The sequence below is a fragment of the Mustela nigripes genome, chromosome 1, assembly GCF_022355385.1.
Source record: "Mustela nigripes isolate SB6536 chromosome 1, MUSNIG.SB6536, whole genome shotgun sequence".
Lineage (NCBI taxonomy): Eukaryota > Metazoa > Chordata > Mammalia > Carnivora > Mustelidae > Mustela > Mustela nigripes.
In genome coordinates this window covers 66,928,713-66,951,999 of record NC_081557.1, presented here as the reverse complement: position 1 = coordinate 66,951,999, position 23,287 = coordinate 66,928,713, and the positions used below count along the sequence as shown (strand labels likewise).

Below are 23,287 nucleotides of genomic sequence, written 5' to 3'. Positions count from 1 at the left end.
GTGAGCGAACGCACGCTTATGTGAAGGGCACTGGGGTCTATGCAGACCCGCAGAGGTGCAGGAGCGGGGGTGGGAGTAGCGCAAGAGGTGGGGGCCTCCAAATCAGACTCACCGTTACAGGTGCAGCGCACATTTCTATAGAAACGTGGGCACACGAAGCTGATGCGCGCCGTGCTGTAGGTCATGAGCGCGTGGGAGTCCAGGGACAAGCCCTGCTGGCAGTGTTGCTCCTGACAGTCCAGCCCGGAGCAGTTTTTCTCCAGGATGGCCGAGATGCGCATGACGTTCTCCAGGTGCCGCCGGGCGTTGGACAGCTTCTGGATCAGGTAGGCCGGCTTGTAGAACTCACTGCTGTGCATCTCCACGGCGAAGAGCATGTCCAGCTGGGTGGTCCCCGCCACGGGCTGGATGCTGATGATGCGCAGACTGTCCTGCTTCTGTGTGAGGACGGCATTGCGCAGGGTTCGGCGGAAGCCGTGCATGTGCAGCCCCACGAAGTCCTCGGGGGACACGTTCTCGAAGCGGATGGTGACGGTGTTCTGCAGCATTTCATGAACCAGCTGCTCCACGTGTACGACCACGTCGATGGGCACCTGGAAGCGGCCGTCGCTCACAGACACGTTTAGCACGTACTTACCGCTGTCCAGGCCCCCCAGGGCGATGATCTTCCCGTCGTGACTGTTCACTTTGAACAAGCTCTTCTGCTCCGATTTCAGGGCAAACGTGAGCACATCATACATGTCTTGGTCCGTGGCATGGATCTTCCCAATGACCCCACCAGGAAAGTCGTCCTCCATGGTGACGATGTAAATCTCCAGCGGAATGGCCGTGGGCTTGTGGATACTTTCCTCGATGACCCGTACGCGGATGTAGGAGTGGGAGACCTGCTGGGGTTTGCCCGAATCTTTTGCCTAAAACAGCCAAGAGGGAGAAAGGCAAGAAACTCAGAGAGAGCGGAATCATTGGAAAACCAATCAAACTTCCCGAGAAGACGTTTATTCCTTTACCCGTGTTTGCTCCTTCCTCCATTCCCTGCTCCCGTTCCGCGAAATTGCCGAGGACGTGCATTGCAGGAGGAGAAGTGATTTCTCACCTTTGGCTCCTGCAGCAGTCAGCATGCAGGGCGGGACAGGACACAGTGAGGCAAGGACAAAGGAAATGTAACTGGTGCACTCAGGGACCTTAGGAAGGTAGAAACTCAGCACCTGGAGGTAGTTTCTCCTTAGGGACAAGGACGAGGAAGCTCTCCGTGGTGTTCCCAAAGTCTGAGATGCAGAATCTACTCTCTACCAGTCTGAAAGTGTAGGCAAGGAACCGTACTAGCTTCTGTGAGAAGGCTCGAAATGTCTCTCCTTGCTCTTGGTACCTCTACTGTGATATCAAATTATTTACATAGTATTGTTGGAGGAGTGGAAAGCAACTGGAGCATTCACAGATGTGCTCAGAGCCAAAAGTCATTAATCTGGAAGGTTTCTTGGACCAGAGCAAGCTGTAACTTACCCTAAGAAATAATGAACACAACGAAATGCCATCCAAATATAATTATTATTGTTATTATTGCTGCCATGAATAATGACTTTGGGTTGCCCTCTGTGGCAACTGTGAGTAAAAAAAAAAATCACTTGGTTTCATGGAAGGGACCCAAATCTTCGTATATGCAAACTTCAATCCTGGGAACTCACTTCTTGCTCCTGGCCAAAGCCTTTCCATACCGGCCTTTTTGCCTCTTCGTCCTATTTCACTTTACATAGGCCACTCATCTTGAGTAAGCTGACATGTTGGGAGACCATGGCCATCCGACTTGGCCTCTCCTGTCTCCCTGGGACAACTCACCAAACAAAGGTCTCCTCAGAAGCAGAGGCCATGATATGCCTCAATCACATTAGGTAGCTTTGACAGGTGGAGTGTGTGGCAATTTCTAGTGGGTATAGAGCTGCAAGCCTTGACCAGCGAGTCATCTCTGAGGGTCAGTTAGAATGCCAGGAACTTGGAGAATGCAGATTTCGGTCCAGTGACTATCTGCCTGGCACAGGCTACAGGAATGTCCCTTCTGAACACGGATGCTTCCCTTCCTTCCTGTTCAATTTCACACGAAGAAGCTGCTTTTATTGGTGTGAAATTGAATTTGAGATTAAAAGGGGAACATTCCTGCACGGTAATGAATTATGTTGACTCGCTCAACAAAGAAAACCCATCCGATGGGCACAGAAACCAGCACGAGGGAGCGGGGGCCTGATGTGGACAGAGGACGGGGCCGTACCTGGACACACAGCACGTACTCTGGAGACCCCGTGTGCTGGAAGACCACGGCGGACCGCAGGATCCCATGCGGGTCCAAGACGAACTCCTCCTCTTCGTTTCCCGACAAAATAGAGAAGGAGAAGGGAGGCCCGTTGTGAAAGGAGTCTCTGTCTGTCACCACCAGCTGCAAGATGCTGGTGCCTACCGGCTTATTTTCCTGCATAAAAGAGGATATTAAAAAGGAAGATAAAATTACACCTCTCTTTACACTGAAAAAAAACCCCATCATTACCGGCTAGAAAACAGGGCTTTCAGCAGAAGGGATTCCCTGTGATATTATCTTGTCTTCTGAAAACATGCTGGCGTCTGTAAGCATCATGTTCGGCATCCTTGGCTGCCTCCCCACGACTGCCCCGTGCATTGAGGAGCTGCCGGTATGCATACGAGGACCTCCCAGACGGGCACCGGCTCCATCTTGTCCTTCACAGGTTGGAAAGGCCCTGAGTTCACCTCAATGGCTCTCGACTACAGGGTGCCCACCAGTGGTTGATCGTAAACCCTCTCAGGCCAAGAAAACATCCGCCTTTCAGAATGGGAAGGCCCTTCGTCACATCCTGTCACCAGGAGATCATGCTGAGGCCCAACACTGTGACACAGTGTCACAACATCGAACTTTCTGGGGAGAAAGTAAAGAGACCTCCTGGCAACTTCCCAGTAAACACACAAAGGCACATGCCAGGTGGGAATCGGGCCTTTACGCCTCACCCCTCAGAACATGGGTTTGCCATGTTCCTCGAGGAAAGGGAAAGGGGGTGGATTGGTTCCTAGGCCAAGAATGAAGAGAACAAAAATCCTTAAAGTCATCAGAATTTTTGGAAACCCTCATGTTATCATTCAAGCATTAGTTCGCAGAACCATCTCTTGCCTGTGCCCCAGAATAGAAACACAAAGGCTCTTTGTCACTCCTCCGAGGGTTGAAGGTTCTCCTCACTCCGATAACGCCAAATTAAATTTCTCTGTAGCTTAGGCATTGGTTTTCTGGCCCCCCTCTGTTTAGACTTCAGCAAGTCCACAGCTTTGGGCCTGAAGTCAGTTTCATTAGTCAGGCCTGCTGATGACATTGATTCAGCATTAAGTAAGTTTGGGTCACAGAGATGGAGACCGTGATACACTGCCGTGTGGACGGGAGTCATGCTTGGGGCAGGCACACTCAGGCTCTATGTGCTGATTCGTCTTATGAAAACCATGTGTTGGGATAAGGGAATTATCCTGGGTTGGAAAAAAGGGAGGCACATTCTTTGAAGGAGGAAGAGAAATGGACTTCAAAGATTCTTATTTTGCTCTTTCTCTCAAGTGGCCTTTTGGTCATCAAGGACTAGACACCAGATCCCCCTGCTGTCCGCCACCGCGCGGCCTCAGTGCAGGGTAGATTTACTGTTTCATGGTGACAACACACTCAGCACCACACAAAACAGCAGATTTATTGATTTGTTTGCTCACTTTATAAAGGCCATTTCCTCCAGTGGAGAGAGAGGGAGAGAGAGAGAGAGAATGTGTGCCCCAGGGGTCAGCATCTGAGAAGGAAGGGGGAGAGAAAGCGCAGACAGGCCCCAGCGCTGCTGTGAGCCACGGTCACTGCTCATGGCTGAGATTCTTGTTTCTTTCACTGCTGACTTCCCGTGGTGCACGTGAAAACAGTCTGTCAAGCTGATCGATGGGTGTCATAAACCCGAATGTTGAGGAGGCAAAGCCCATTTTGTTTCCGGGCGAGTGTGCAGAGGCTGTGCGAGGCAGACGGTGCCACTGTGGGAGGCAGCCTGGCAGGAGAGCGGTGTTCCAGGAGGGGAAATGCAGGAAGGGGTGGACCCCAGGGGCCAGCTTGGTGGAAGCGGGAGAGGGAGAAGCAAGCAGGACTGCTGGAAAGAGCATCAGAGAGGAGAGGAAGACCGAAATACCACCAGGGAAGGCATCAGATTTCGTGGACGAAGTGGGAGGCGAGAAGCAGAGGGGTGCACCTCCCCTCTCCCGCCTGAGTCCTGGACATCTTGGCGGAGGAGGTGGGGAGCCGGCCATGGAGGGCCAGACTCACAGTCTTGATGTTATTCCAAAGAGGTCCCTCAGGCCCCGGCTCACTCTCATCTCACCTTCTACCCACAGAGCCTGCAGACCCCATGAGAGGTGATTCTGAGGCCAAACTGGATGAGACAATGGCTGGTTCTCCGGACTCTATGAGGCGCCCCCCACAACTTGCATATCAATCTCCATTGCCTCTAGCTCCTCCCTGCTCACAGCATCCCCAGACTGGATCCCCTGACCCTCCTGGAGCTGGAAAGGTGGGGGCGGGGGTGGGTAGCTCTGCCCCTAGCACCGGGCTCATGAAACAACTTTTGAATTAAAAAATGCATGGGAAGAAGAGGCATCTCTGCCCACCCCCACTCCCCTACTGCACCACAGCAGAAGACCAGCAGGAAGCTACTCCATCCTGCAGTGTGATTTTAAGGAGCAGGTGGATTTAAAGTGCTAAGCAAATTGCTTCTGGAAGATTGATTTTAATGAGTAGCAGCTCTTTCCTGATACCCGATCTGTCTTGGAGAGATGAGACAGTTTGGAGCAATCTCCCTCTGCTGCCGGGACTGCATGGAGTGGCAGAAAGCCAGCCTGCTGTGGGGGTGAAAAGAGGGTGGTTTCTGCAGAGGACTGACCTGGGTTCAAATCCCGACTCTGACACTTACAAGCTGCAGGATCTTGGGGGAGCTACTGAACCTCTTAGGCCCTCAGCTCCCTCACTGTCAAGTGGGGGTTGGGTTGCTGCTCCCTCCCACTTCACTGACTGGGCTGTGGTAGGGAGAGTTGGTGCCTGCAAAGAGCCGCACCCCTGGAAGGACGCCATTGGCAACAGTGCTCATCAGTGGTTCTCAGTCAGCTGCTATGGTAGAGTCAGGCTCTTTCATCCCAGGCTCGTAACAGGATGAGTTGATAGGAAAAAAGAAAAAAAAGTGGACAAAACGATGAGTAAACCATAGCAGAGGAAGAAGGCTGAGTGTATCAGGCCCAGATTTGCTCACCTGGATCACAGCGGTATAGTTAGCAGGCGTGAAGACTGGGCTGTTATCGTTCACGTCGGAAATGTCAATGTTGACAGTGGCTGTGGATGACATCGCAGGAATGCCGCTGTCGACTGCCTGGACAAGCAGGGAGTATCCAGACACCTGCCAGAGCACAGAGGGCCGACGACAGTGAGGAAGGGCAGCCTTTTCGTCCTGCTGCCCACACTCGGAGGTGCTGCAGGCTCGGCCACGGGCTGCTGAAAACTGGCACCTTCTCTCTTGGTTCTCTAGATTGGGGTTTCTCAACCTCGACACTCTGATATGTGGGCCTGAGGTAATTCTTGGCTGCTGGGGCCTGGCTTGTGCCTTTGTAGGATGTTTAGCGGCACGCCTGGTCTCGACCCACTAGAAGCCAATGTCCCTTGCTGCCCATTTGGGACAACCAAAACTGTCCCCATATATTGCCAAGGGTCCCCTGGAGGGGCCAAACCACCCCTGATTAGAACTGCAGCTCTCGGCCTTTGTTTCAAACACAATTGCTGTTACCCGGACATTATTTTTCTTCTGATCCTTCAGGAGTTATGGGTACCTGCCACGTAGGGAGGTTCTTTTTCTTTTTAGTGACATCTTTTCCCATATTTAATTTCACTCCGAAGGCATATATTTTTAGTCAAAACACACAATGTTTAGAAACTTAGTTTAACCTTGGCACAGGAGGAGTTTTCTGGATCATTCTTTCTGACCTAAATATCTTCAGGTGGTCCTTTTGTAACTTCTCACCTAGGCCTAAAGCTGCCGATGAGACCAGGGCCACAGGATCCCAATGCTGAAGGTATTTTCTTGCCTTCTCACTCTAGGAAGGACTGAAATTCAAAGCATCCAGAAAGACACACCTTTGCTCTTTCTTTAAAACACCCATAAATAAGAAACTGCCCGTATCTATTGGCAGAAAATTCTTTCCCCAATATGTTATGCTGCCCTTCGGGCCATTCTATTTACTGTCATTATCTGGCGTGGAGAATCTTCCTACATTTTCCTCAGGGAGCCTGTGCTGAATTCCAGTGAAGGGACGGGGGTGGATGTGAGGGGAGCTGGCCCAGACTAGCTTACCCGTTCCCGGTCTAATTTCTTCTTAACCTTTACAAGTCCTAAGACAGGCTCCACGGCAAATTCATTGTCCCGATCTCCGTTCACAATAGAGAAACGAATCTGTCCGTTGGGCTGGCTATCCACATCTTCTGCTACTAGCTTCATGGGACATAAGCAAAAAAAACAAAAACAAAAACAAAAACAAAAAAACAAAACAACAACAACAAAACCATTACAGGAGAGACCGAGAAAAGGTTTATTCTTAGGGTCCCAGGTCTTACAAATGGGCATAGCTGGGACAGTCTTCTTAGGCACTGTGCTCAAGTGCCAACGATCACCCCCCACTGGAAGAGCTGACGGCTTGGCTGAATGAGCGAGGTGCCATTACTGGAGCCGCCATTTTCTTTCCAGTGATTTCTGTCTGTCTGCCATTTGATGCTTGTTAGACATGAATTTCCTCAGGCCTTGAGCAGGTAAGGGTGGAGCCAAAGCTAACTGATAGGGATAGTTGGGTGATTTTTTTTTTTTTTCTCTAATTCTGCAAAACAATGGTCTCTGTCATGGAGTCAAGGCATTCTCTAAATCTATGCATTTCCATGTTAAGGAAGCCCAAAGAGAATTCCCTTTCCCACATGGCAAACACACCTGCCCCACTGTCTGCTGCTCCATTTTGGGGATATTGGGATTTCTGTGGGTGCAAGTAGTCTCTTCACAGCCAGGAAGGAGAGAGGGCCTGGGAAGTCCACCACTGGTACTGCAGGAGCCAAAGATAGGGATAGACAGAAGGGACTTGTCCAGTAGTGATGGTGATGATGATAAGCGTGGGACTGATGGTTTCCAACATGTAATTTGTAAGTCTGAGAGGACCCATGTTCTCCTAACACATGGCTTGCTCTTACTGGTATTAGAAAAAAAATTCCTTCCAGAAGGAGTTCCTTTAAGAGTGGCCAATCAGGGACACCTGGGTGGCTCAGTTGGTTAAGTAGCTACCTTCAGCTCAGGTCATGATCCCAGCGTCCTGGATCGAGTCCCACATCAGGCTTCTTGCTCGGCAGGGAGCCTGCTTCTCCCTCTGCCTCTAGCCTGCCACTCTGTCTGCCCGTGCTTGTGCTCTCTCTCTCTCTCTCTCTCTCTCTAACAAATAAATAAAATCTTTAAAAAAAAAAAAAAAAGAGTGGCCAATCAATCTTAATCTTGCTCCTATATAAACTGCCCTACTTTTTGTGGATGCGTGCGTGTGTGTGTGTGTGTGTGTGTGCTGGTTGGGGGGTGAATTTATTTTATCCTTAGCCATGTAATAACTTATTATCTTAGGTCAGAAACTGGTGAGAGCTATCATTACAAATGTATTCCATGGTCTGTTCTGTTTTCTTGGAAAACATACACTCCAAGAAAGAAAGTAATTATTGGTCATTTATACCTTGCTATAAACGAATTTATCAGACCCTTCCAATGTATAAAAGAAGGAACAGCTGAAAGATTGGTGACTGACTAGAGTTCTTGGGGACAAAAAGACCCTGAATACAGAAAGTATGACGAGAACCCAAGGTAACTTTTGCTCACTTTTTCACTCTATTTGGAATCATGAGTCCCAGGCATCTGGGCCGCCCACTGGCACCTACCAGAATGACAGAGTCACCGACCAAGGCATCTTCACTGATGACAGCGCTGTAAACATCCTGGCTGAACCTGGGAGGGTTGTCGTTCACATCCGTGAGGTTGATGCTGACGGTGGCCACCGCACTGAGAGCTGGTGTACCCCCGTCTTTGGCTTCCACCACCAGGAAAAACTTTTTGCATAATTCATAGTCCAGGACCTCAGAGACAGAAATACCCCCTTTGAAGAAAAATGGGAAGTTTTTAGATTTGATTAGGGGAAAAAAACACTGGTCAGCAGTTCCGTAATCATGGGAATATTTATAACATCATCTCCAGCCAGGAATTGTAGATATTCAGGAATCTGTTTATTTAATGCCCCGTGGAATGCATTTCAGAGTCTGATTAATGCTGTCAGTTAAAACACAGCCATCCATCAGATGCAACACTGGACAAAAAAAGTCTTTGACGGTTTTTACAATAGTTTCTGAACTTCTCTCAAGCAGCCCTAAACTGTCTGGCATTATTCGCCTCTATGCGGCTGGGGAAAAGGGACAGAAACAAGCTTCCCTGATAAGGGTCTCCTGATGATCCTTTAATTGGACACAGGCAGACAGAGAATGAGCTGAGATGTGGGGCTGTGATTTCATGACCCCCCCACCCCGCCACAGACTTCGCTGAATTCAATTAACCACTAACGTGCTGTGCCAAGTTATGATGTGCTTATCTAAAGCTATTACAGCACAAAGAGGACAAAGAGCTCAGACAGCTCAAGGTACAGTGACCTAACGAAAAGCAAATACCTGGGATTAGCAGTCAAACAGTAAATGTGAGTTTAGTGTCCACAACTACAGGACATGGTGTCCATATCATAGTGCAATTCAAATTAAGCCAGTAGAACAGGTGAAAGTCCCTGGCGAGGTGCCACCCCTTGGAGGGGCTCTGAGAGTGCCTCTCCCTCCCACTATATCCCCTTCTGGTGAGGTGACCCAATCCTGCATTCCGCAACTGGAAACTGGTCACAGTCCTGCCTGCAGAGCTGTTCTCAAGGGCATTCACCTCTCTGCCTACTGGAAAACAATCATTAGGACCAAGATCAGTAAGTCACATCCATTCACATCTCCAAACCATCACCTTCCCTAGCTGCTAAACTTGCCCTTCTATTTAAGGTGAGAAACAAAGTCATACCTATAACAAGAGCCTCTTTTCCCCCATAATTAAGTTTTCTCAGCAGTTACCACTCTTAGTGCTTTGTTTTGTATTCCAGTCTTGTTGTCCAGTGCCAAACTTAAACAGCACTTAACCATTTCCCCATGGTGTTCATATACAATGACCGCAACTAGACAGACCAAGTCTAACACATATTTAAATGAGGGAAATCCCATACATTTTAATTTGAAGTAGGGACCATAATAAACAGAGTTACTGCTGGGAGAAGCTGCTAATGCAATTCTTCCATCAATATCAAAAAATGAAACAAAGCAAAAACAATTCTTTCCACCAATATTTCCTAAACCTGATGGCAGGGATTGTATCTCCTTCCCTTTTTTGCACCACCCCCACCCAGCAGAGTAGGGCCTAATGGAGTGAGAGTGTGCATTCCAGAATCAGGAAGATCTGGGCTCAAATCGTGGCTCCCCCACTGACTCCCAGTGGGCGCTGGAGAACTTACTTAACCTCTTCAAAGCTCTGTTTTCCTCACACGGGAAAGGAGAGAAATAACTAACAATTTAATAGGAATCTGGCGTATTCACTATGTTAAGTAAATGTTGCTAATTATGATAGTTTCCTGTTGATGTTAACTGAATTATTCAAAGGAGAATTTTTGCCACCTTTGCTACCTTGCTCAACAAGTACATTTTCCTTGTGTCCAACGGACGGAAAGTGGGAGAGACTTACCTTTCTTACCTGAAAAATGGGCCTGCCTTGACTAAGATTATTTATAGGGGAATAGGTAGGCAAATGAGAGTATCTATGAAAGTGCTTTGAAAACATTGATACAAACATTATAAATACATAGTGGAAAGTTATATTTACTCTTCAAGGAATACCCAAACTTGTTTCTTGAATTACTATCTTTATGGTCCTAAGTGCCCCCAATAGTTAACTCCCTAATAAAAAGAAAGCCCTAGTGTCCTCTTTTTGTTCTCTTGATTTCTTTCTAGACATGTTTTCACTAGGTGATGAGGCACCGTCCCTGAGTTTGCAAAGCACGAGGCCTGGGAGTCTTCTGACTGGGAGTAGGGGGCGGGACTCCAGCACAGGGCGGGTTCCATCTGACCAGGGTGCTGAGCTGATGAGGTCTGCGTGTCACCGTGCACACACACACCACTTTTCAGCATCTGCTTGGGTGGGTGACCAGAGAGTGGAAGCCTGAGCGTGGACGGGGAAAAGCGCTCCTAGATTCTAGGAGCACTTGCACACACATAAACACAATGATCCAGGTAAAACAACAAAAAATGAAACAAAGCAAAAACAGAAAAGACAGGGAAAGAAACAAACCCTTATGCTTGGTATGCAAATACTACTTCCTGTCCCCCATCTATGAGCAACATTGCTAATCCCGAGCCTTCCTCCTCCGAGACATTACTAGAGCCCACCTAGAGGTCAAGTGTTTGCTGAATGAGCCCACAGCTAGGGGTTTAACACTTGGCAGTGGGCATCCCCAGAAGCAGGTACCAGAAGGACCCCTCACATCAGCACGCAGGCCCAGCCATGAGAAGATGTGCTTCTAGTGGGAGGGAGGGAGGAGGAGGAAAAAGAGTCCACCCAAAGTTCAGTTAGAAGGCTAAGAGAAGCAGGATATACTGAAGCTGAGAGTTCTGAGCAGGTTGGCCTGTACCCACCTGTCTTGGGGTTGATTCGAAATCGCCCTTGCTCATTCCCAGACCGTATGAGATACGTAATCTCAGCATTCGTGCCGATATCTTTGCTGGTGGCAAAAACAGCAAGCACTTGGGTGCCCGGGGAGGTGTCCTCAGGCACACTGACCAGGTAGTCCCTCCTCTCGAACACAGGCGGGTTGTCGTTAATGTCCAGGACGGTGATGGTGACCGTGGCAAGAGAGGACAGAGCCTGGCCGGGGCTCTGGTCGGTGGCCTGGACGCTGATATTGTAGGAGGGCTGCTGCTCTCGGTCCAGCGGCTGCTCCAGGATGATGATGCCCGATGAGCTGTCGATGGAGAAGAACCCGTTGGCAGAGTCCGCCAGGGAGTACACCACCTTCCTGTTGATGCCTGCGGGAGACATGAGAAGGTTAGTGACAAGAGCATGGCTTGACGCTCTGCACTAGAATTTTATGGCTGTGCTGACTTAGGGGGCTGCTCAAAGATCTGTACTGACAGAAACCAACAGCTGTGGTCCTACAAAAGTTTTAAAAATATACAATTAAATTAAATGGTAAGGAAATGTAAAATATTGGCAAGAAATGTAAGTAGTCGTGTATTCTTCACATATTAAAGAAGCCCACATATTTTTAAAGAAAAAGTCCAAGATGTCAATAGATATACGGGTAACGATGTGCCACAGAAAGAGAAATACAAATTCATCCATTCCATCAACACATGTGTGTGTGTGGAATTGATCAGGCACTATTCTAGGTGCTAGGGATTTTAGCAATGGACAAGAGTCAAACATTTCTTGAGGAAATTATTACACTTAGTGGGAGTAAATAAGAAATTAACAAGCAATAAAGAGTAAAATAAATGGTATGTTAGGGAGTAAAAAGAAGGAAAAATAAAGCCGTAAGGGGTGATGGGAATACTGCAGTGAGAGAGTGTGTGTGAAGTGGAGGGAAGGGTGGTCACTTTAAACAAGGTGGTCACGGAAGGCCTTGACATTTGAATAAACACCCAAAGGAGGGGAAGGAGTGAACAGCACAGTTGTTGGTAGGGTAGGGAAGAGGGCAGGCAGAGGGACCCACGAGGGCAGATGTGGAAGCCCCTTTGGTGTGTTTGAAGGCACCGTCCAGAAGGCCCATGTGACACAGTCAGGAAGAAAGGAGTAGAAGATGGTTTCTGGGTGAGAGCAGGCTGGGGAGCAGAAAGCGTGGGGTTGTGGTGCTGAGGTGGGAAGCCAGCTGAGTCTCTGAGGTGGGAGGTCATGACATGGGACTCAGATTTTAACAGGATCACTCAGGCTGCTGGGTGCAAAGAGCAGGACAAGCAGCGAGCGAGCGAACCAGCCGAGACAGCTGGTCGACTTCCACAGGAGCTCAGGCATGTGACAGCGGCAGCTCGCTCAGGCCTCTCAGATGATGAGAACTGGTCGGTGCCAGCCTGTTCTGAACACGTAGGTGATAAGGCTGATTTCTGATGGTGGGGCTGGCAGGATACAGGGTGTGAGAGGAAGAGAAGATCCTGGGATGACTCAGGTTTGGGCCTGAGCAGCTGAAAAGAAGGAGCTGCCATCGGCAGGGTCAGAGGGGATGGCAGGAGGATGAGGACGACAGGCCAGGAGCTCCATTTTTTTTTTTTTTTAAAGATTTTATTTATTTATCTGACAGACAGAGATCACAAGTAGGCAGAAAGGCAGAGAGAAAGGAGGAAGTAGGCTCCCTGCTGAGCAGAGAGCCTGATGTGGGGCTCAATCCCAGGACCCTGGGATCATGACCTGAGCCGAAGGCAGAGGCTTTAACCCACTGAGCCACCCAGGCGCCCCATGGGAGCCCCATTTTGGACAGATTAAATTCGAGATGGGCATCTTATACATAAGTGGAGACTCAAGTAGGGAGCTAGCACAGGAGGCTAGAGATCAGAGCAGAGGTCCACGCGAGCTATGAATGGGCGGCTGCCAGCATTCAGGTGCTGTGCAGAGCCATGAGAATGGGTGAGGCCATAAGGGGATGTAAAGAGAAAAAAGAAATCCAGTGGCCAGGGAGCCTGGAGCCCTCCATCAAAGAAGGGAGAATACCTGCTCAGAAGGTGACCTCAAGCTCTGTGATTTAAAGGAAGGTGCTTACTTAACCAAAATATCATTTTACCTTAATATACACAAAAGCTAGAACTTATCAGCCAGGACATGTCTACCAACAACCAACAAATTAGTGAATGATGATCTGATTGAGTTCTGGTTCTGGAGACCGATTTAACTCTTTTCATCAGAGGACTTTAGCATTTCAAAATAGTTTATGCACCCCAAATTCAGCAGGTGTGAAGATTTGTAAGAGGCAAAATGTAATAACTTTGTAGGCTGAAAAAGCATTATTTTGATCCTAAATGCTTTTTAAAAAAGATTTTTAAAAATTTATTCATTTAAGAGAGAGAGACACACACAGAAAACACAAGCAGGGGAGAGGCAGCGGGAGAGGGAGATGCAGACTCCCTGCTGAGCTGGGGGTCAGACATGTGTTCGATCTCAGGACCTAGAGATCATGACCTGTGATGGTGACAGATGCTTAACCATCTAAACCACCCAGGCGCCCCTTGATTCTAAATGCTCTTAATGAAGACAGCCATGAATCAAGGGTCTTTAGCTAGAATGGCCAACTGAAAATGTCTCTTGCGAATCATGGACTCCTAGAATGTAAGCTTTTAGAGGGGAGGGCCTCCGTCTGTGTTGTTTTCCACTATAACACCTTACCATGGGGTCAGGCATTTGGCAGTAATAAGAGTTAAACACTTTACCTCCCCCTCACAATGTGTAATTTCCCTTAAGCCAAAATTCCCAGCAAACCAATAAAATCATATATCTAGAGGGAATGACATAAATTGCAGTATGTGGCTTTCACCAAAAGGTCAACACTGAGAGAGCTTGTTCTTGGTTCCATTCCAGAGAGTCCATTTTTCCCCAAAGTTTCATCATTTACTTTTATTTCTCTTTCAAAACAACTACCCTGTGATATATAAACACCAACTTCTGATTTTATTGGTGTGGGGGTTAAAAACAAGAAGGCTTTCCTCTTCCCTTGCTGTCCCTTGACATAAAGCCCCAGAGCAGAGGTTTCAGGGATGTTTTCTGACCCTTTGCGGGGTGGCTCCAAGTTTAAATTCTTCAGCGATTCTGGGGGTGAATATACCCAGTGTTCCAAGAGTGCTGCCTGGGTGTCAGAGCTGGTTATGTGACCCAGAGGTGGCCTGGACTGATTAGCTGCTCTCAGGAAACTTTTCAAAATCACAAGCACAGATTTATGGAAACACATCGGCGATGGACACAAATATACCACACGGCTTTTCAAATCCCACACGCGGCCTATGGATCTGACTTCCATGCCCAGCATCTGGAAGACCAACGGCTCTTACCAAGGATGAGATGGAGCAGGAAGTTCACGCAGGGTCTTTCATCTGAGCATCTGCTCACAACTACAAGACCCACTTCTCTGAGGCACAGACCAAGGACTGACGGATTTGCCCCTGGCCACTTACATTTTTAGGTAAGCACAAGGGACAAAGTCCTGGGTTGCCTAGGCAAAGCCCCTTGAGGATTTCCAGAGATCTGCTCCCAGACACGATGCCCCTTCAGGCCTGGAGATCGTCCAGAAGAAGGGAATTTGTGACTTGCTGTTCTGACAGCAGGGGCGTTCAGGAAGAGCTGAGTGAGGAGAGGAAGGGGTTGGAGCCACACCCGGCTGTGGCAGCAGGGCCTGAAGGCAAGGTGCCTCTCATGGCTGCCTTGGGTTTCCTTCACTGGGACAGACAGCTAAAATCTAATTAAAATTATCACGTATGTTCCCCGTCTGCCGCTTTCTCTTCCAGCCTTTTCAGAGGAGCCGGGCTTTGCTCCCATCCTCAAGCAGGAGATGCTGTGTTCTCTGAGCATCCTGCTCAGCGGGCTAGCCAGAGAGCCGTGTTGTTGGAGCTCCGTTTACAAGGCTGACATTAATCAGCACACAAAGACCACGGCTCCCCTCCAGGCAGATTCTGTTCATTTAAATTCGGTGACGGGTTTTTTTCTGCTTTACCACAGCAGAAAGCCATCCCTTTCCCTCCCCCCACCCCCACCCCCACCAAGCTGCTGACCCAAACTCCCCCCCACTTCCCATACATTTTGCTTCTGACAGTACCTTGGGCATTCACACCAGGACAAACTGCGAGATTTATTGTTTCCTTCTCCTTTCTGTTCCCAATCAGACTGATACGGAAGCGAGACCAGAAAAGGGGGAGGGGAAAAAAAACACCTCAAACCAACAAACCTGCTTAATGGTATCACTTATGATTTGGTAGCTCTCAAGAAATGAGCAGAATATATTTTTGGAATATTTTAAAATTCCCATTTGGACCCAACTGCAATGGATTTCGATGATTTCTAGAAATAAAGTCAGATGGGTAAATGCCAATTTGGAGGTGCAGTACTTGGATCTTTGCTGTGTTACCATGTGATGGGAGCTATCTTTGCTAAATGAATGAAGGTCATGTCGCTGAAGAGGTAACTTTCTACCCAAGGGCGTAGGATAAATGCCATCCTTCAAATCACCATCCCTTTGCTATGTTCCCCAGCAGAAAAGATGAACCCGAGTAGAAAACTTGCTTGCTAATTGGCCTAATGCTCTTACTACATGACACCATGTATTATATTAAGGTATAACATTAATCCATCATTTTGTGTCTGTGTTTTTAAGTATGTAATTCTTTTCTCCAATTTGAGCCTAATTTAATGAGGACGGAGCTACTTAGCTTCTCAAAATGCTGAAATGACAGGCTACTGAGAGAAGCACGCCTTTCACTGTAAGTGAAGTTTCTTCGCCTTAACTGTGGCAAACGGAGCAGGCAGGTCTTCAGAGGATAAAAATCAAGTAAAAAGAGAGTGATTAAAATCCCGATTTGCTCAAAGGAAGTCAGAGGCAGTGGCATTTTGTGGAGTGGGCTTGGAGGGAAGAAAGAACCTCTAAAAATTCCAAGTTTGGGAATGCTGTGAGACTGTGTGTGTGTCGGGGGGTCGGGGGTAGGGGTGGCCAAGGGCATCTATATTCCCTTCCTTGGAAGGTTTCTAAATGACGGTTAGGTTCCTCTCAACTCAGCCAAATGGAATGATAGATCTTTTGGGCATGGAACAGCACATAAAAGTCAAAGTTGTGAATGCTTTCAGATAAAGTGGTCCAGTTCTGGAAGGAGATCTTGCCTCTGGCCTATGGTTTGCCCAAACTGCCCAAACTACCCAAGCGTACTTGGACAGGTCACTTAACTTCTTCCCTGGGTCTCAGGTCTCTTCATTTTTAAAGTGACAGAGCCCAGGTCAGTTGAGGCCCAGAACGACCTTCTAGACCGTGCTTCATGTCCAGATTAAACCAAGAGAGCGAGTTTCGTTTATATTTCCAAAAGATCATCCCCCACTCTCAAAGTGCTCATTAAGTTGCAGGCATGGGCATACGTAGGCTTCATCACTGAAGTACAAAGTAAACCTCATCATGATGAGCTACTGGAATATCCTGGATGGGAAGAAAACTTAGCACAGCCATTCTTACCACTCAGTTAAGGGTTCAGAGTTCACATATATGGCTTCGAGCAAGGTTTTATCACTTCAGTGAGAAAGAAAGCTCACTGTAGGATCATTCCCAGGGATCTAACCCAGTGTCAGAAGAACTCACCTTTATGTTTGAGATTGTTAAAGGTGTTAGATTCAGCACTGAATCTGAATGGCGACGCAGCAGGTACATTGAGATTGTTATAACGTGGAAAAAATGTTTTCTGCCCTCCCTTCTAACATCAAGCTCTCTAAGCTTAAGGAAACTGCAAGAGCCCTGTCATGCTTGCTTTGGGGTTTTCGGTCGGAGGCAGTTATGACTCTATCAGGACCTTTATCTGTGACATGCTTACCCCCAGCAAAATGCACAGCATCTGGTCTTTAGGAAGCCCAGTAAAAATGGGGGCTCTGCTCAATTCTTATAAATTGGCTTTTTAAAAAAGATGCTATTTATTTATTTGACAGAGAGAGACACACACAATGAGAGAGGGAATACAAGCAGGGGGAGGGGGAGAGGGAGAAGCAGGCTTCCAGCTGAGCAGGGAGCCAGATGCGGGTCTCCATCCCAGGACCCCGGGATCATGACGTGAGCAGAAGGCAGACGCTTAACAACTGAGCCACCCAGGCACCCCTAGACTGGCTTTTAATAAAAGAATTTGAATTCCAATGGAATAGCTATCTGGGGAAGAAATGATCTGAAATAATCTCAACAATCAGACTCTAGTAACCTTCTAAATTTTGGTTCTCATCACTTATTTTTTTTTCATCAACTTTATTGTTATCCTGAGGCATCATAATTAGTGTATTGCCACAGGAACACATTTTAAGTGTCCAGCCATAAATTCTAACAAATGTATACCCCCATGGAACCGTGGCTCTCATTGGCATCTAGAACATTTCAATCACCCCTGACAGTTCCTTCATGTTCCATTTTGGTCAGTCCCCCAATCCCACACTGCCGGCAGTCTAATACATTGGTTTTGAACCAGCACTTTTCCGGCTCTCATTAATGCCTATTCATCAGTGCCAGAAATCCCACAAGTATATTGAGTTTTCACAGTCTTTATGGCCCAGACTTGGTGACTAAGGCACGCTCTTATTTAAGCTAGAAGGATTATCCCTTGAAGAAAAATGATAGACAAAGCTTTGGCTCTTGAGTACGTCATTGCATTCTTTTTTGACGGCCTTATCCCTAAAAGACAGTAGTTACTTCTGACAGGGGCAAGGGTTCTGTCTTTCTCACAGCAGACATTGGACATGACCCTTGCATTTCATCAGGTTTTGCCAAGTGCCACCTGTTTGACTAGTCTGGGTACAGCTCTGAGGGGAGGGGAGCCCAAAGGACACCGTCTCTAAACCTAGGAGTTTAACAATTGATGAGGAATTATTTAAACTAGAGGGTTTATGGTGGCGCCTGGGTGGCTCAGTGGGTTAAGCCGCTGCCTTCGGCTCAGGTCATGATCTCAGGGTCCTGGGATCGAGTCCCGCATCGGGTTCTCTGCTCGGCAGGGAGTCTGCTTCCTTCTCTCTCTCTCTCTCTCTCTCTCTGCCTGCCTCTCTGCCTACTTGTGATCTCTCTCTGTCAAATAAATAAATAAAATCTTAAAAAAAAAAAAAAAAAGCCTCTGCCTTCAGCTCAGGTCATGATCCTAGGGTCCTCGGATTAAGTCCCGAATTGGGCTCCCCACTCAGCAGGGAGCCTGCTTCCTCCTTTCTCTACCTGCCTCTCTGCCTACTTGTGATCTTTTTTTGTGTGTCAAATAAATAAATAAAATCTTTAAAAAAATAAAATAAACTAGAGGGTTTAGATTTTCCTGCATGCCTTCCCTCAGTGTCCTTCTCACCTCTGAATTGGAATGGCAGGTTCTTTTGATTCTGTCTTGGAGACATCTCTTGATGGTCTGTGGCCAGGTCTCGCCGCCAGGTGAAGCTCCTCTCTAGTCTCACTTAGACTGTAGCCAGAGACTCCTGATGGCTAACTACCTCAGAGGCTTTCCCCTCGTGGCCAAACTTAACCAGAGGTCAGCGCTTAAAACTCTCCATCCAGTTTTGCCTCAGCGGCTCAAGATAGTCACTGACTGCTCACTTCCTCTTTTTTTTTCTTCTTCCTTTTTTTTTTATTTTTTTAATTTACAGATTTTATTTACTTATTTGAGAGAGAGAGAGAGAGATTGCGAAGGAGAGCATAAGCAGGGAGGAGAGGGAGAGACAGGCTCCCATTGAGCAGGGAGCCTGATGCGGGACTCGATCACAGGGTCCTGGGCTCATGATCTGAGCTAAAGGCAGATGCTTAACCGACTAAGACACCCAGCCTTCCTGACTGCTCACTTCTTATAGTCAGAGTGGAGACGTTTGAGGACGGCTTTCCAATCCTCTGCCCTCCAGTCCCAGTCCACCCTATGAGTGTTACCTCTTGCCCCTTCCACTGTGTGCTGCCTCCCCTGGCTTTTATAAAGACTCCATGCACACTTACCCTTCCAGGCCTCTGCTCATGCTTGTCCATTTACTCAGACCACTCTCTTCCCCTCCTTCTCTGATCAACATTCTGCACGCTCTCTGTAAGGTTTCCTCGGGACAGCTTCCTTCAGTTCCCCAGTTACTTCTTTCTCTGTGCTCCCTTAACAGGATTTTTACAGTATCATCAGTTATGTCCTCTCTCCCACTTGATTAATGTAGCTTTTAGGCAAAGGGACTGTGTCTTGTGATTTCTGTATCTCCGTGCTGAGTCTAGGGCCCCGCACACAGCCAGAAAGCAAGGAACGCTGAATTACAGAAGGAGCAAGTGGGGGACCAAAGCAAGAATATGAGCTAACACAGCACAGGGAGGCGGGAAGCACACGGCACACACTGGAAAGTGTGTGTGTTGAAGAACAGAAGAGTCCCAAATGGCTGCATCAGAGAGAAGTTGCTAATATTTGATATTAAAAATGTACTGGGTGGCTCAGCTGATTAAGCGTCCAACTCTTGGATCTGAGGGTCGAGCCCTGCGTCGGGCTCCACACTCAGTGGGGAGCTGAGTCTGCTTGAGGTTCTCTGTCTCTTTCTCTCTCCCTCTGCCCCTCCCTTGTACTTGCTCATGTGCACACACACACAACCTCTCTCTCTAAAATAAATAAATAAATAAATAACATTTTTAAAGATGTACACAAAACGTTCACACATATATACAGAAACTATTGCCAAATGGATATTTGCATTTGTTAATAAAATTGGCAACTACCCAATTGTCCAAGAATGAGGACTGGCTGAATAAGTTACAGTACATTCATATCACAGAATACTACATACACAATCACACAAAAGCGTGAAAGAATATAGAGCGACACAGAACTATGTTTCTGAGCCCGTGAAAAGAGGAGGTTACAAAATCATATCTAGTTTTGGGGTCCATTTTTGTAAAGAAAAAAGGTGGAAGATACTTCACCCAAACCCTAACAGTGGTTAGAATTGACTTATTTTTCCTTTTGCCTATCTTTCTAGGTTTTATAGTGGACACAGATCATGTTTCTAGCAAGTAAAAGGACTATTATAATAATTATGTATGGAAAATTTACTACCAATTTTGGAAATTTTGGAAAACAGTCAAATTTCAGAGTTATTTTCCAGGCCAGTTCAGTTCTCAACATACATGTCATTTGAAGTACTTGTAGAAAAGGATATCTATATATTGTATAAGCATTCTTTTTCTGGGTATTTCCATTCCCCATTTTTTTTTTTTTCTTGTGCTCCTAAACACACTGACTTTACTTAGAAAATGTTTTTTGGTCAAGGTTTCATTATTGAGTTATTTTAAGTGATACACTGTTTTGAACTATTTTGTATCCTTAAATTAAGTAGTAGAAAATGGTTACCCTCAAATCTCCTCTCATTGTTTGTGGAAGGCAAATAAAATCCCATTATAGCAAAAGAGCTCAAACTGACCACTTTTTTATGTCTTTAAAATAGGCATTCAGATGATAGAAAATAAAAGACAGTTGCCATTAAGAGGTCCATAGAACTGCAATTACTTTTCAAGTTAGACTTTAAATAGACTCTCTTGATTATTTCTGTTTTAAGTGCCTTTTACAAGTTTTTCATTGGGTGATGACTGACACTGGAGCATTCCCCCAGGCGAGATACCAACTCTGGGGTCAGGAATCCCCAAAATCGTCAAAAAGGACAGAAGGAGCCCCAGTCAGGGTTGGAGAGATCCTGATGATACCACAGAGACTGGGGACTCTCCAGTTGGGCTAGTACCAGCTCTGCTGGGCAGCACTGGCAACATGATTGAGAGGTTCCATGAAAGATAAAAATGCAAGGCCCCTCATTTTTAAAAAGTTGTAAAGTTCAGCATAGCCCCAGCAGAGTGATAAACCAACATGGTGTCCTTCTAAGTAAAGGACTATATGCAAAGGCTGCAGTCCCATATAGCCAGCCCCGCTGGTGAGCGACACTACCTTCCATGATACCTCAAAAGCTGCAATTCATCTAGAAATAAACCCTCTCAACCATCTATGGCTTGGCACTTTCCTAAGCCCAGGAGAGTCAAGTGTGGGTAAATGAATTCATCAAAGTACTTGAAACTCTGACTTTATTGGTGCATAGAACTTCTATGTTCTATGCAAACACAGAACTTAGAACTTCTATGTTCTATGTGATAATACTAAAAATGTTTCTGAAGAGGGTAGTTATGTATGACCACCGGATCAATCATTCATCGCTCCAATAAATCACTTCCATCCAATAAATCCTCATAGAACTCCTGCCAAGGGTAGACACTAGAAGTGCACAGAAGAATCACAGCCCCTCAATGTCTCCCATCTGTCAGGAGACAATCATGGATTTAGTTGATTGTTGGAGAGGGACGGCCAATAGACATTTCCAAGGGAGGAAAACAACTCAGTTGAGTCATGAAGGAAAGATAGGAGTTGTCAGGAGTACCAAAGTGGAAAAGTGTTGAGAAGAAGGGGCATTTCGGTGACGCGCACACACCTGAAGTCAAGAATGATGATACTGGGTGCTCGCAGAAGGGCAAAGGGCTCAGTACTGTTAAATGAGAGGTTTAGAAGGGCAGAAGCTAAAGCTGTCTATTTTCAGAACCACTAGCAAATTACCATAGCTATGATAAACAGAGCTAGAGTAAATGGAAAGCTGGGAATAAGTGAATGGATGAATCTGCTGAGAGAGAAGGAAGACTAGAGGAGTAGGAGGAAGAGGCTGTCCGAGTGGGGAGCTTTTTGTAATCTGTGAGAAGTTATATAAGGAGCTCCCCACAGGTGACGGACAACATCATGGGGCCTGTCAAGGAGGCTTCACAGGTGAAATGATAGTGAGTACGGTGACGCAAAGCTGACGAGCACACTCCACTGCGCCTCAACATACCCTGAAGAGGCAGGAAAAGTGGGGGTATAGGGGGTCCGTAGTGTCTGCACAAAATGCCCAGCAGTAGGTGGAAATTCCCCAAGACACCAGCACTCCTGTAAATCCATACTCTGAATCCCTGCATGCTGGATCAGAACTGACCCACGGAGAAGCTCAGAAGCTGTTACCGAACCTCATGGCACCCAGGAGTGAAGTCCTGTGTGAATGGGTGAGTAAGTGGCAGTGAATCACTACCATCAACCGTAGAAATTCGAATCCCCTGACTATTCCCTCCCTATAGGGAGTGGTGCTAAAGCCCTTCATTAATATATTCCTTTATGGAAGGAATCAGCTATCTCATTGGTTTAGATTCCCTGTTTGAAAGAAATTGAATTTTACTTTATTTTGTTATTTATTCCTTTTTTTTTTTTTAGAGACAGCATGCCCACAGGTGGGGGTGGGTAGAGGGGCAGAGGGTGAAGGAGAGAGAGAGGATCTCAAGCAGATTCCAAGCAGGCTCCATGCACAAGCTCCTGACACAGGGCTCCATCTGATTTCATGTTCCCACGACCCTGAGCCACCCAGGCACCCCCTGAAGAAACGGGGTTTTAAAAAACCATAATAATGACAACAACTTATATGTGACAAAGGCAAAGTCTTCTAAACCAGGAAGGCATCACAGTCAAAAAGAGGAAAAAAGGTGCTTACCCAACCCTCTCTCAGAATTTCTGAATCAGATTTTGGAGATGGAGCACTCAGCTGTTTGTGTTTATTTTTGGCTGTTTATTTTTAGAAACTCCCAAAGGGATTCTAATGCACAGTCAGGGCTGTAACATGTTTGTCTGGTTCTTGTGGGTTATTTTTCTTCTGGTGTTGGATCCTGGAATTTGGGAGGGAGTAGTTTTTGTAGGGCTCTAATCAACTGAAGGGATCCTAATTTCTTAGGCATAGAGGGTCATTTCATGGTCCCAAATTAAGCCCTGTGTGACAGAAAGCACTCACATTCTTCCCAACGGAGATGGAGAGATTAATTTCCAGCACCTGAGGCTTCCTCCACGAGGGATTTGAGGCTCTGTGAGTGGCAGAAGGAACCCATATACGCACTAGACATAACATTAGAAGTTATGTTGGAATGGCTCACGTGGTTCGTCCAACAACTTGGCAGTTCAACAGATAGGTGTGGGGTATGTATTGGGTGGCTGGTCCATGGCAGGGCTGGTGACACAGAAGGCAGTACCCTAGCCCTCCAAGAGCTCATGGTCTGGTGGGGAAACAAGGAATTCGTATCTCCCATTTTTTCAGAGAGGAAGTGGGGTTCAAAAGGGCTGCAGAGCTTATGTAAGGTGAGACAGTAAAGGTTGGAATTGGAATATTTCATCCGGTCTCCTCCCAAGGCCACTGTAGGATATTGCTTCCCAAAGTAACAGGCAAATGTGACAAGGAGGAGATAGGATGTCACAGTCCACCATTGCTTCCCAAAGTAACAGGTAAATGTGACAAGGAGGAGATAGGATGTCACAGTCCACCATTGCTTCCCAAAGTAACAGGCAAATGTGACAAGGAGGAGATAGGATGTC

The 23,287-nt window shown here is 47.0% G+C and overlaps 1 protein-coding gene across 1 annotated transcript in view; it reads right to left on the bottom strand.

The window, feature by feature from the left end:
- FAT3 (FAT atypical cadherin 3) overlaps positions 1-23,287 on the bottom strand; it is a 663,645-nt gene that overhangs the window by 50,501 nt on the left and 589,857 nt on the right. Inside the window, exons 14-19 of the mRNA XM_059412525.1 lie at positions 10,820-11,209; positions 8,000-8,214; positions 6,399-6,536; positions 5,307-5,450; positions 2,261-2,458; positions 113-911 (exon numbers count right to left, since the gene is read on the bottom strand). Coding sequence (XP_059268508.1) covers positions 113-911; positions 2,261-2,458; positions 5,307-5,450; positions 6,399-6,536; positions 8,000-8,214; positions 10,820-11,209 — 1,884 coding nt within the window. The remainder of the gene's footprint in view (positions 1-112; positions 912-2,260; positions 2,459-5,306; positions 5,451-6,398; positions 6,537-7,999; positions 8,215-10,819; positions 11,210-23,287) is intronic.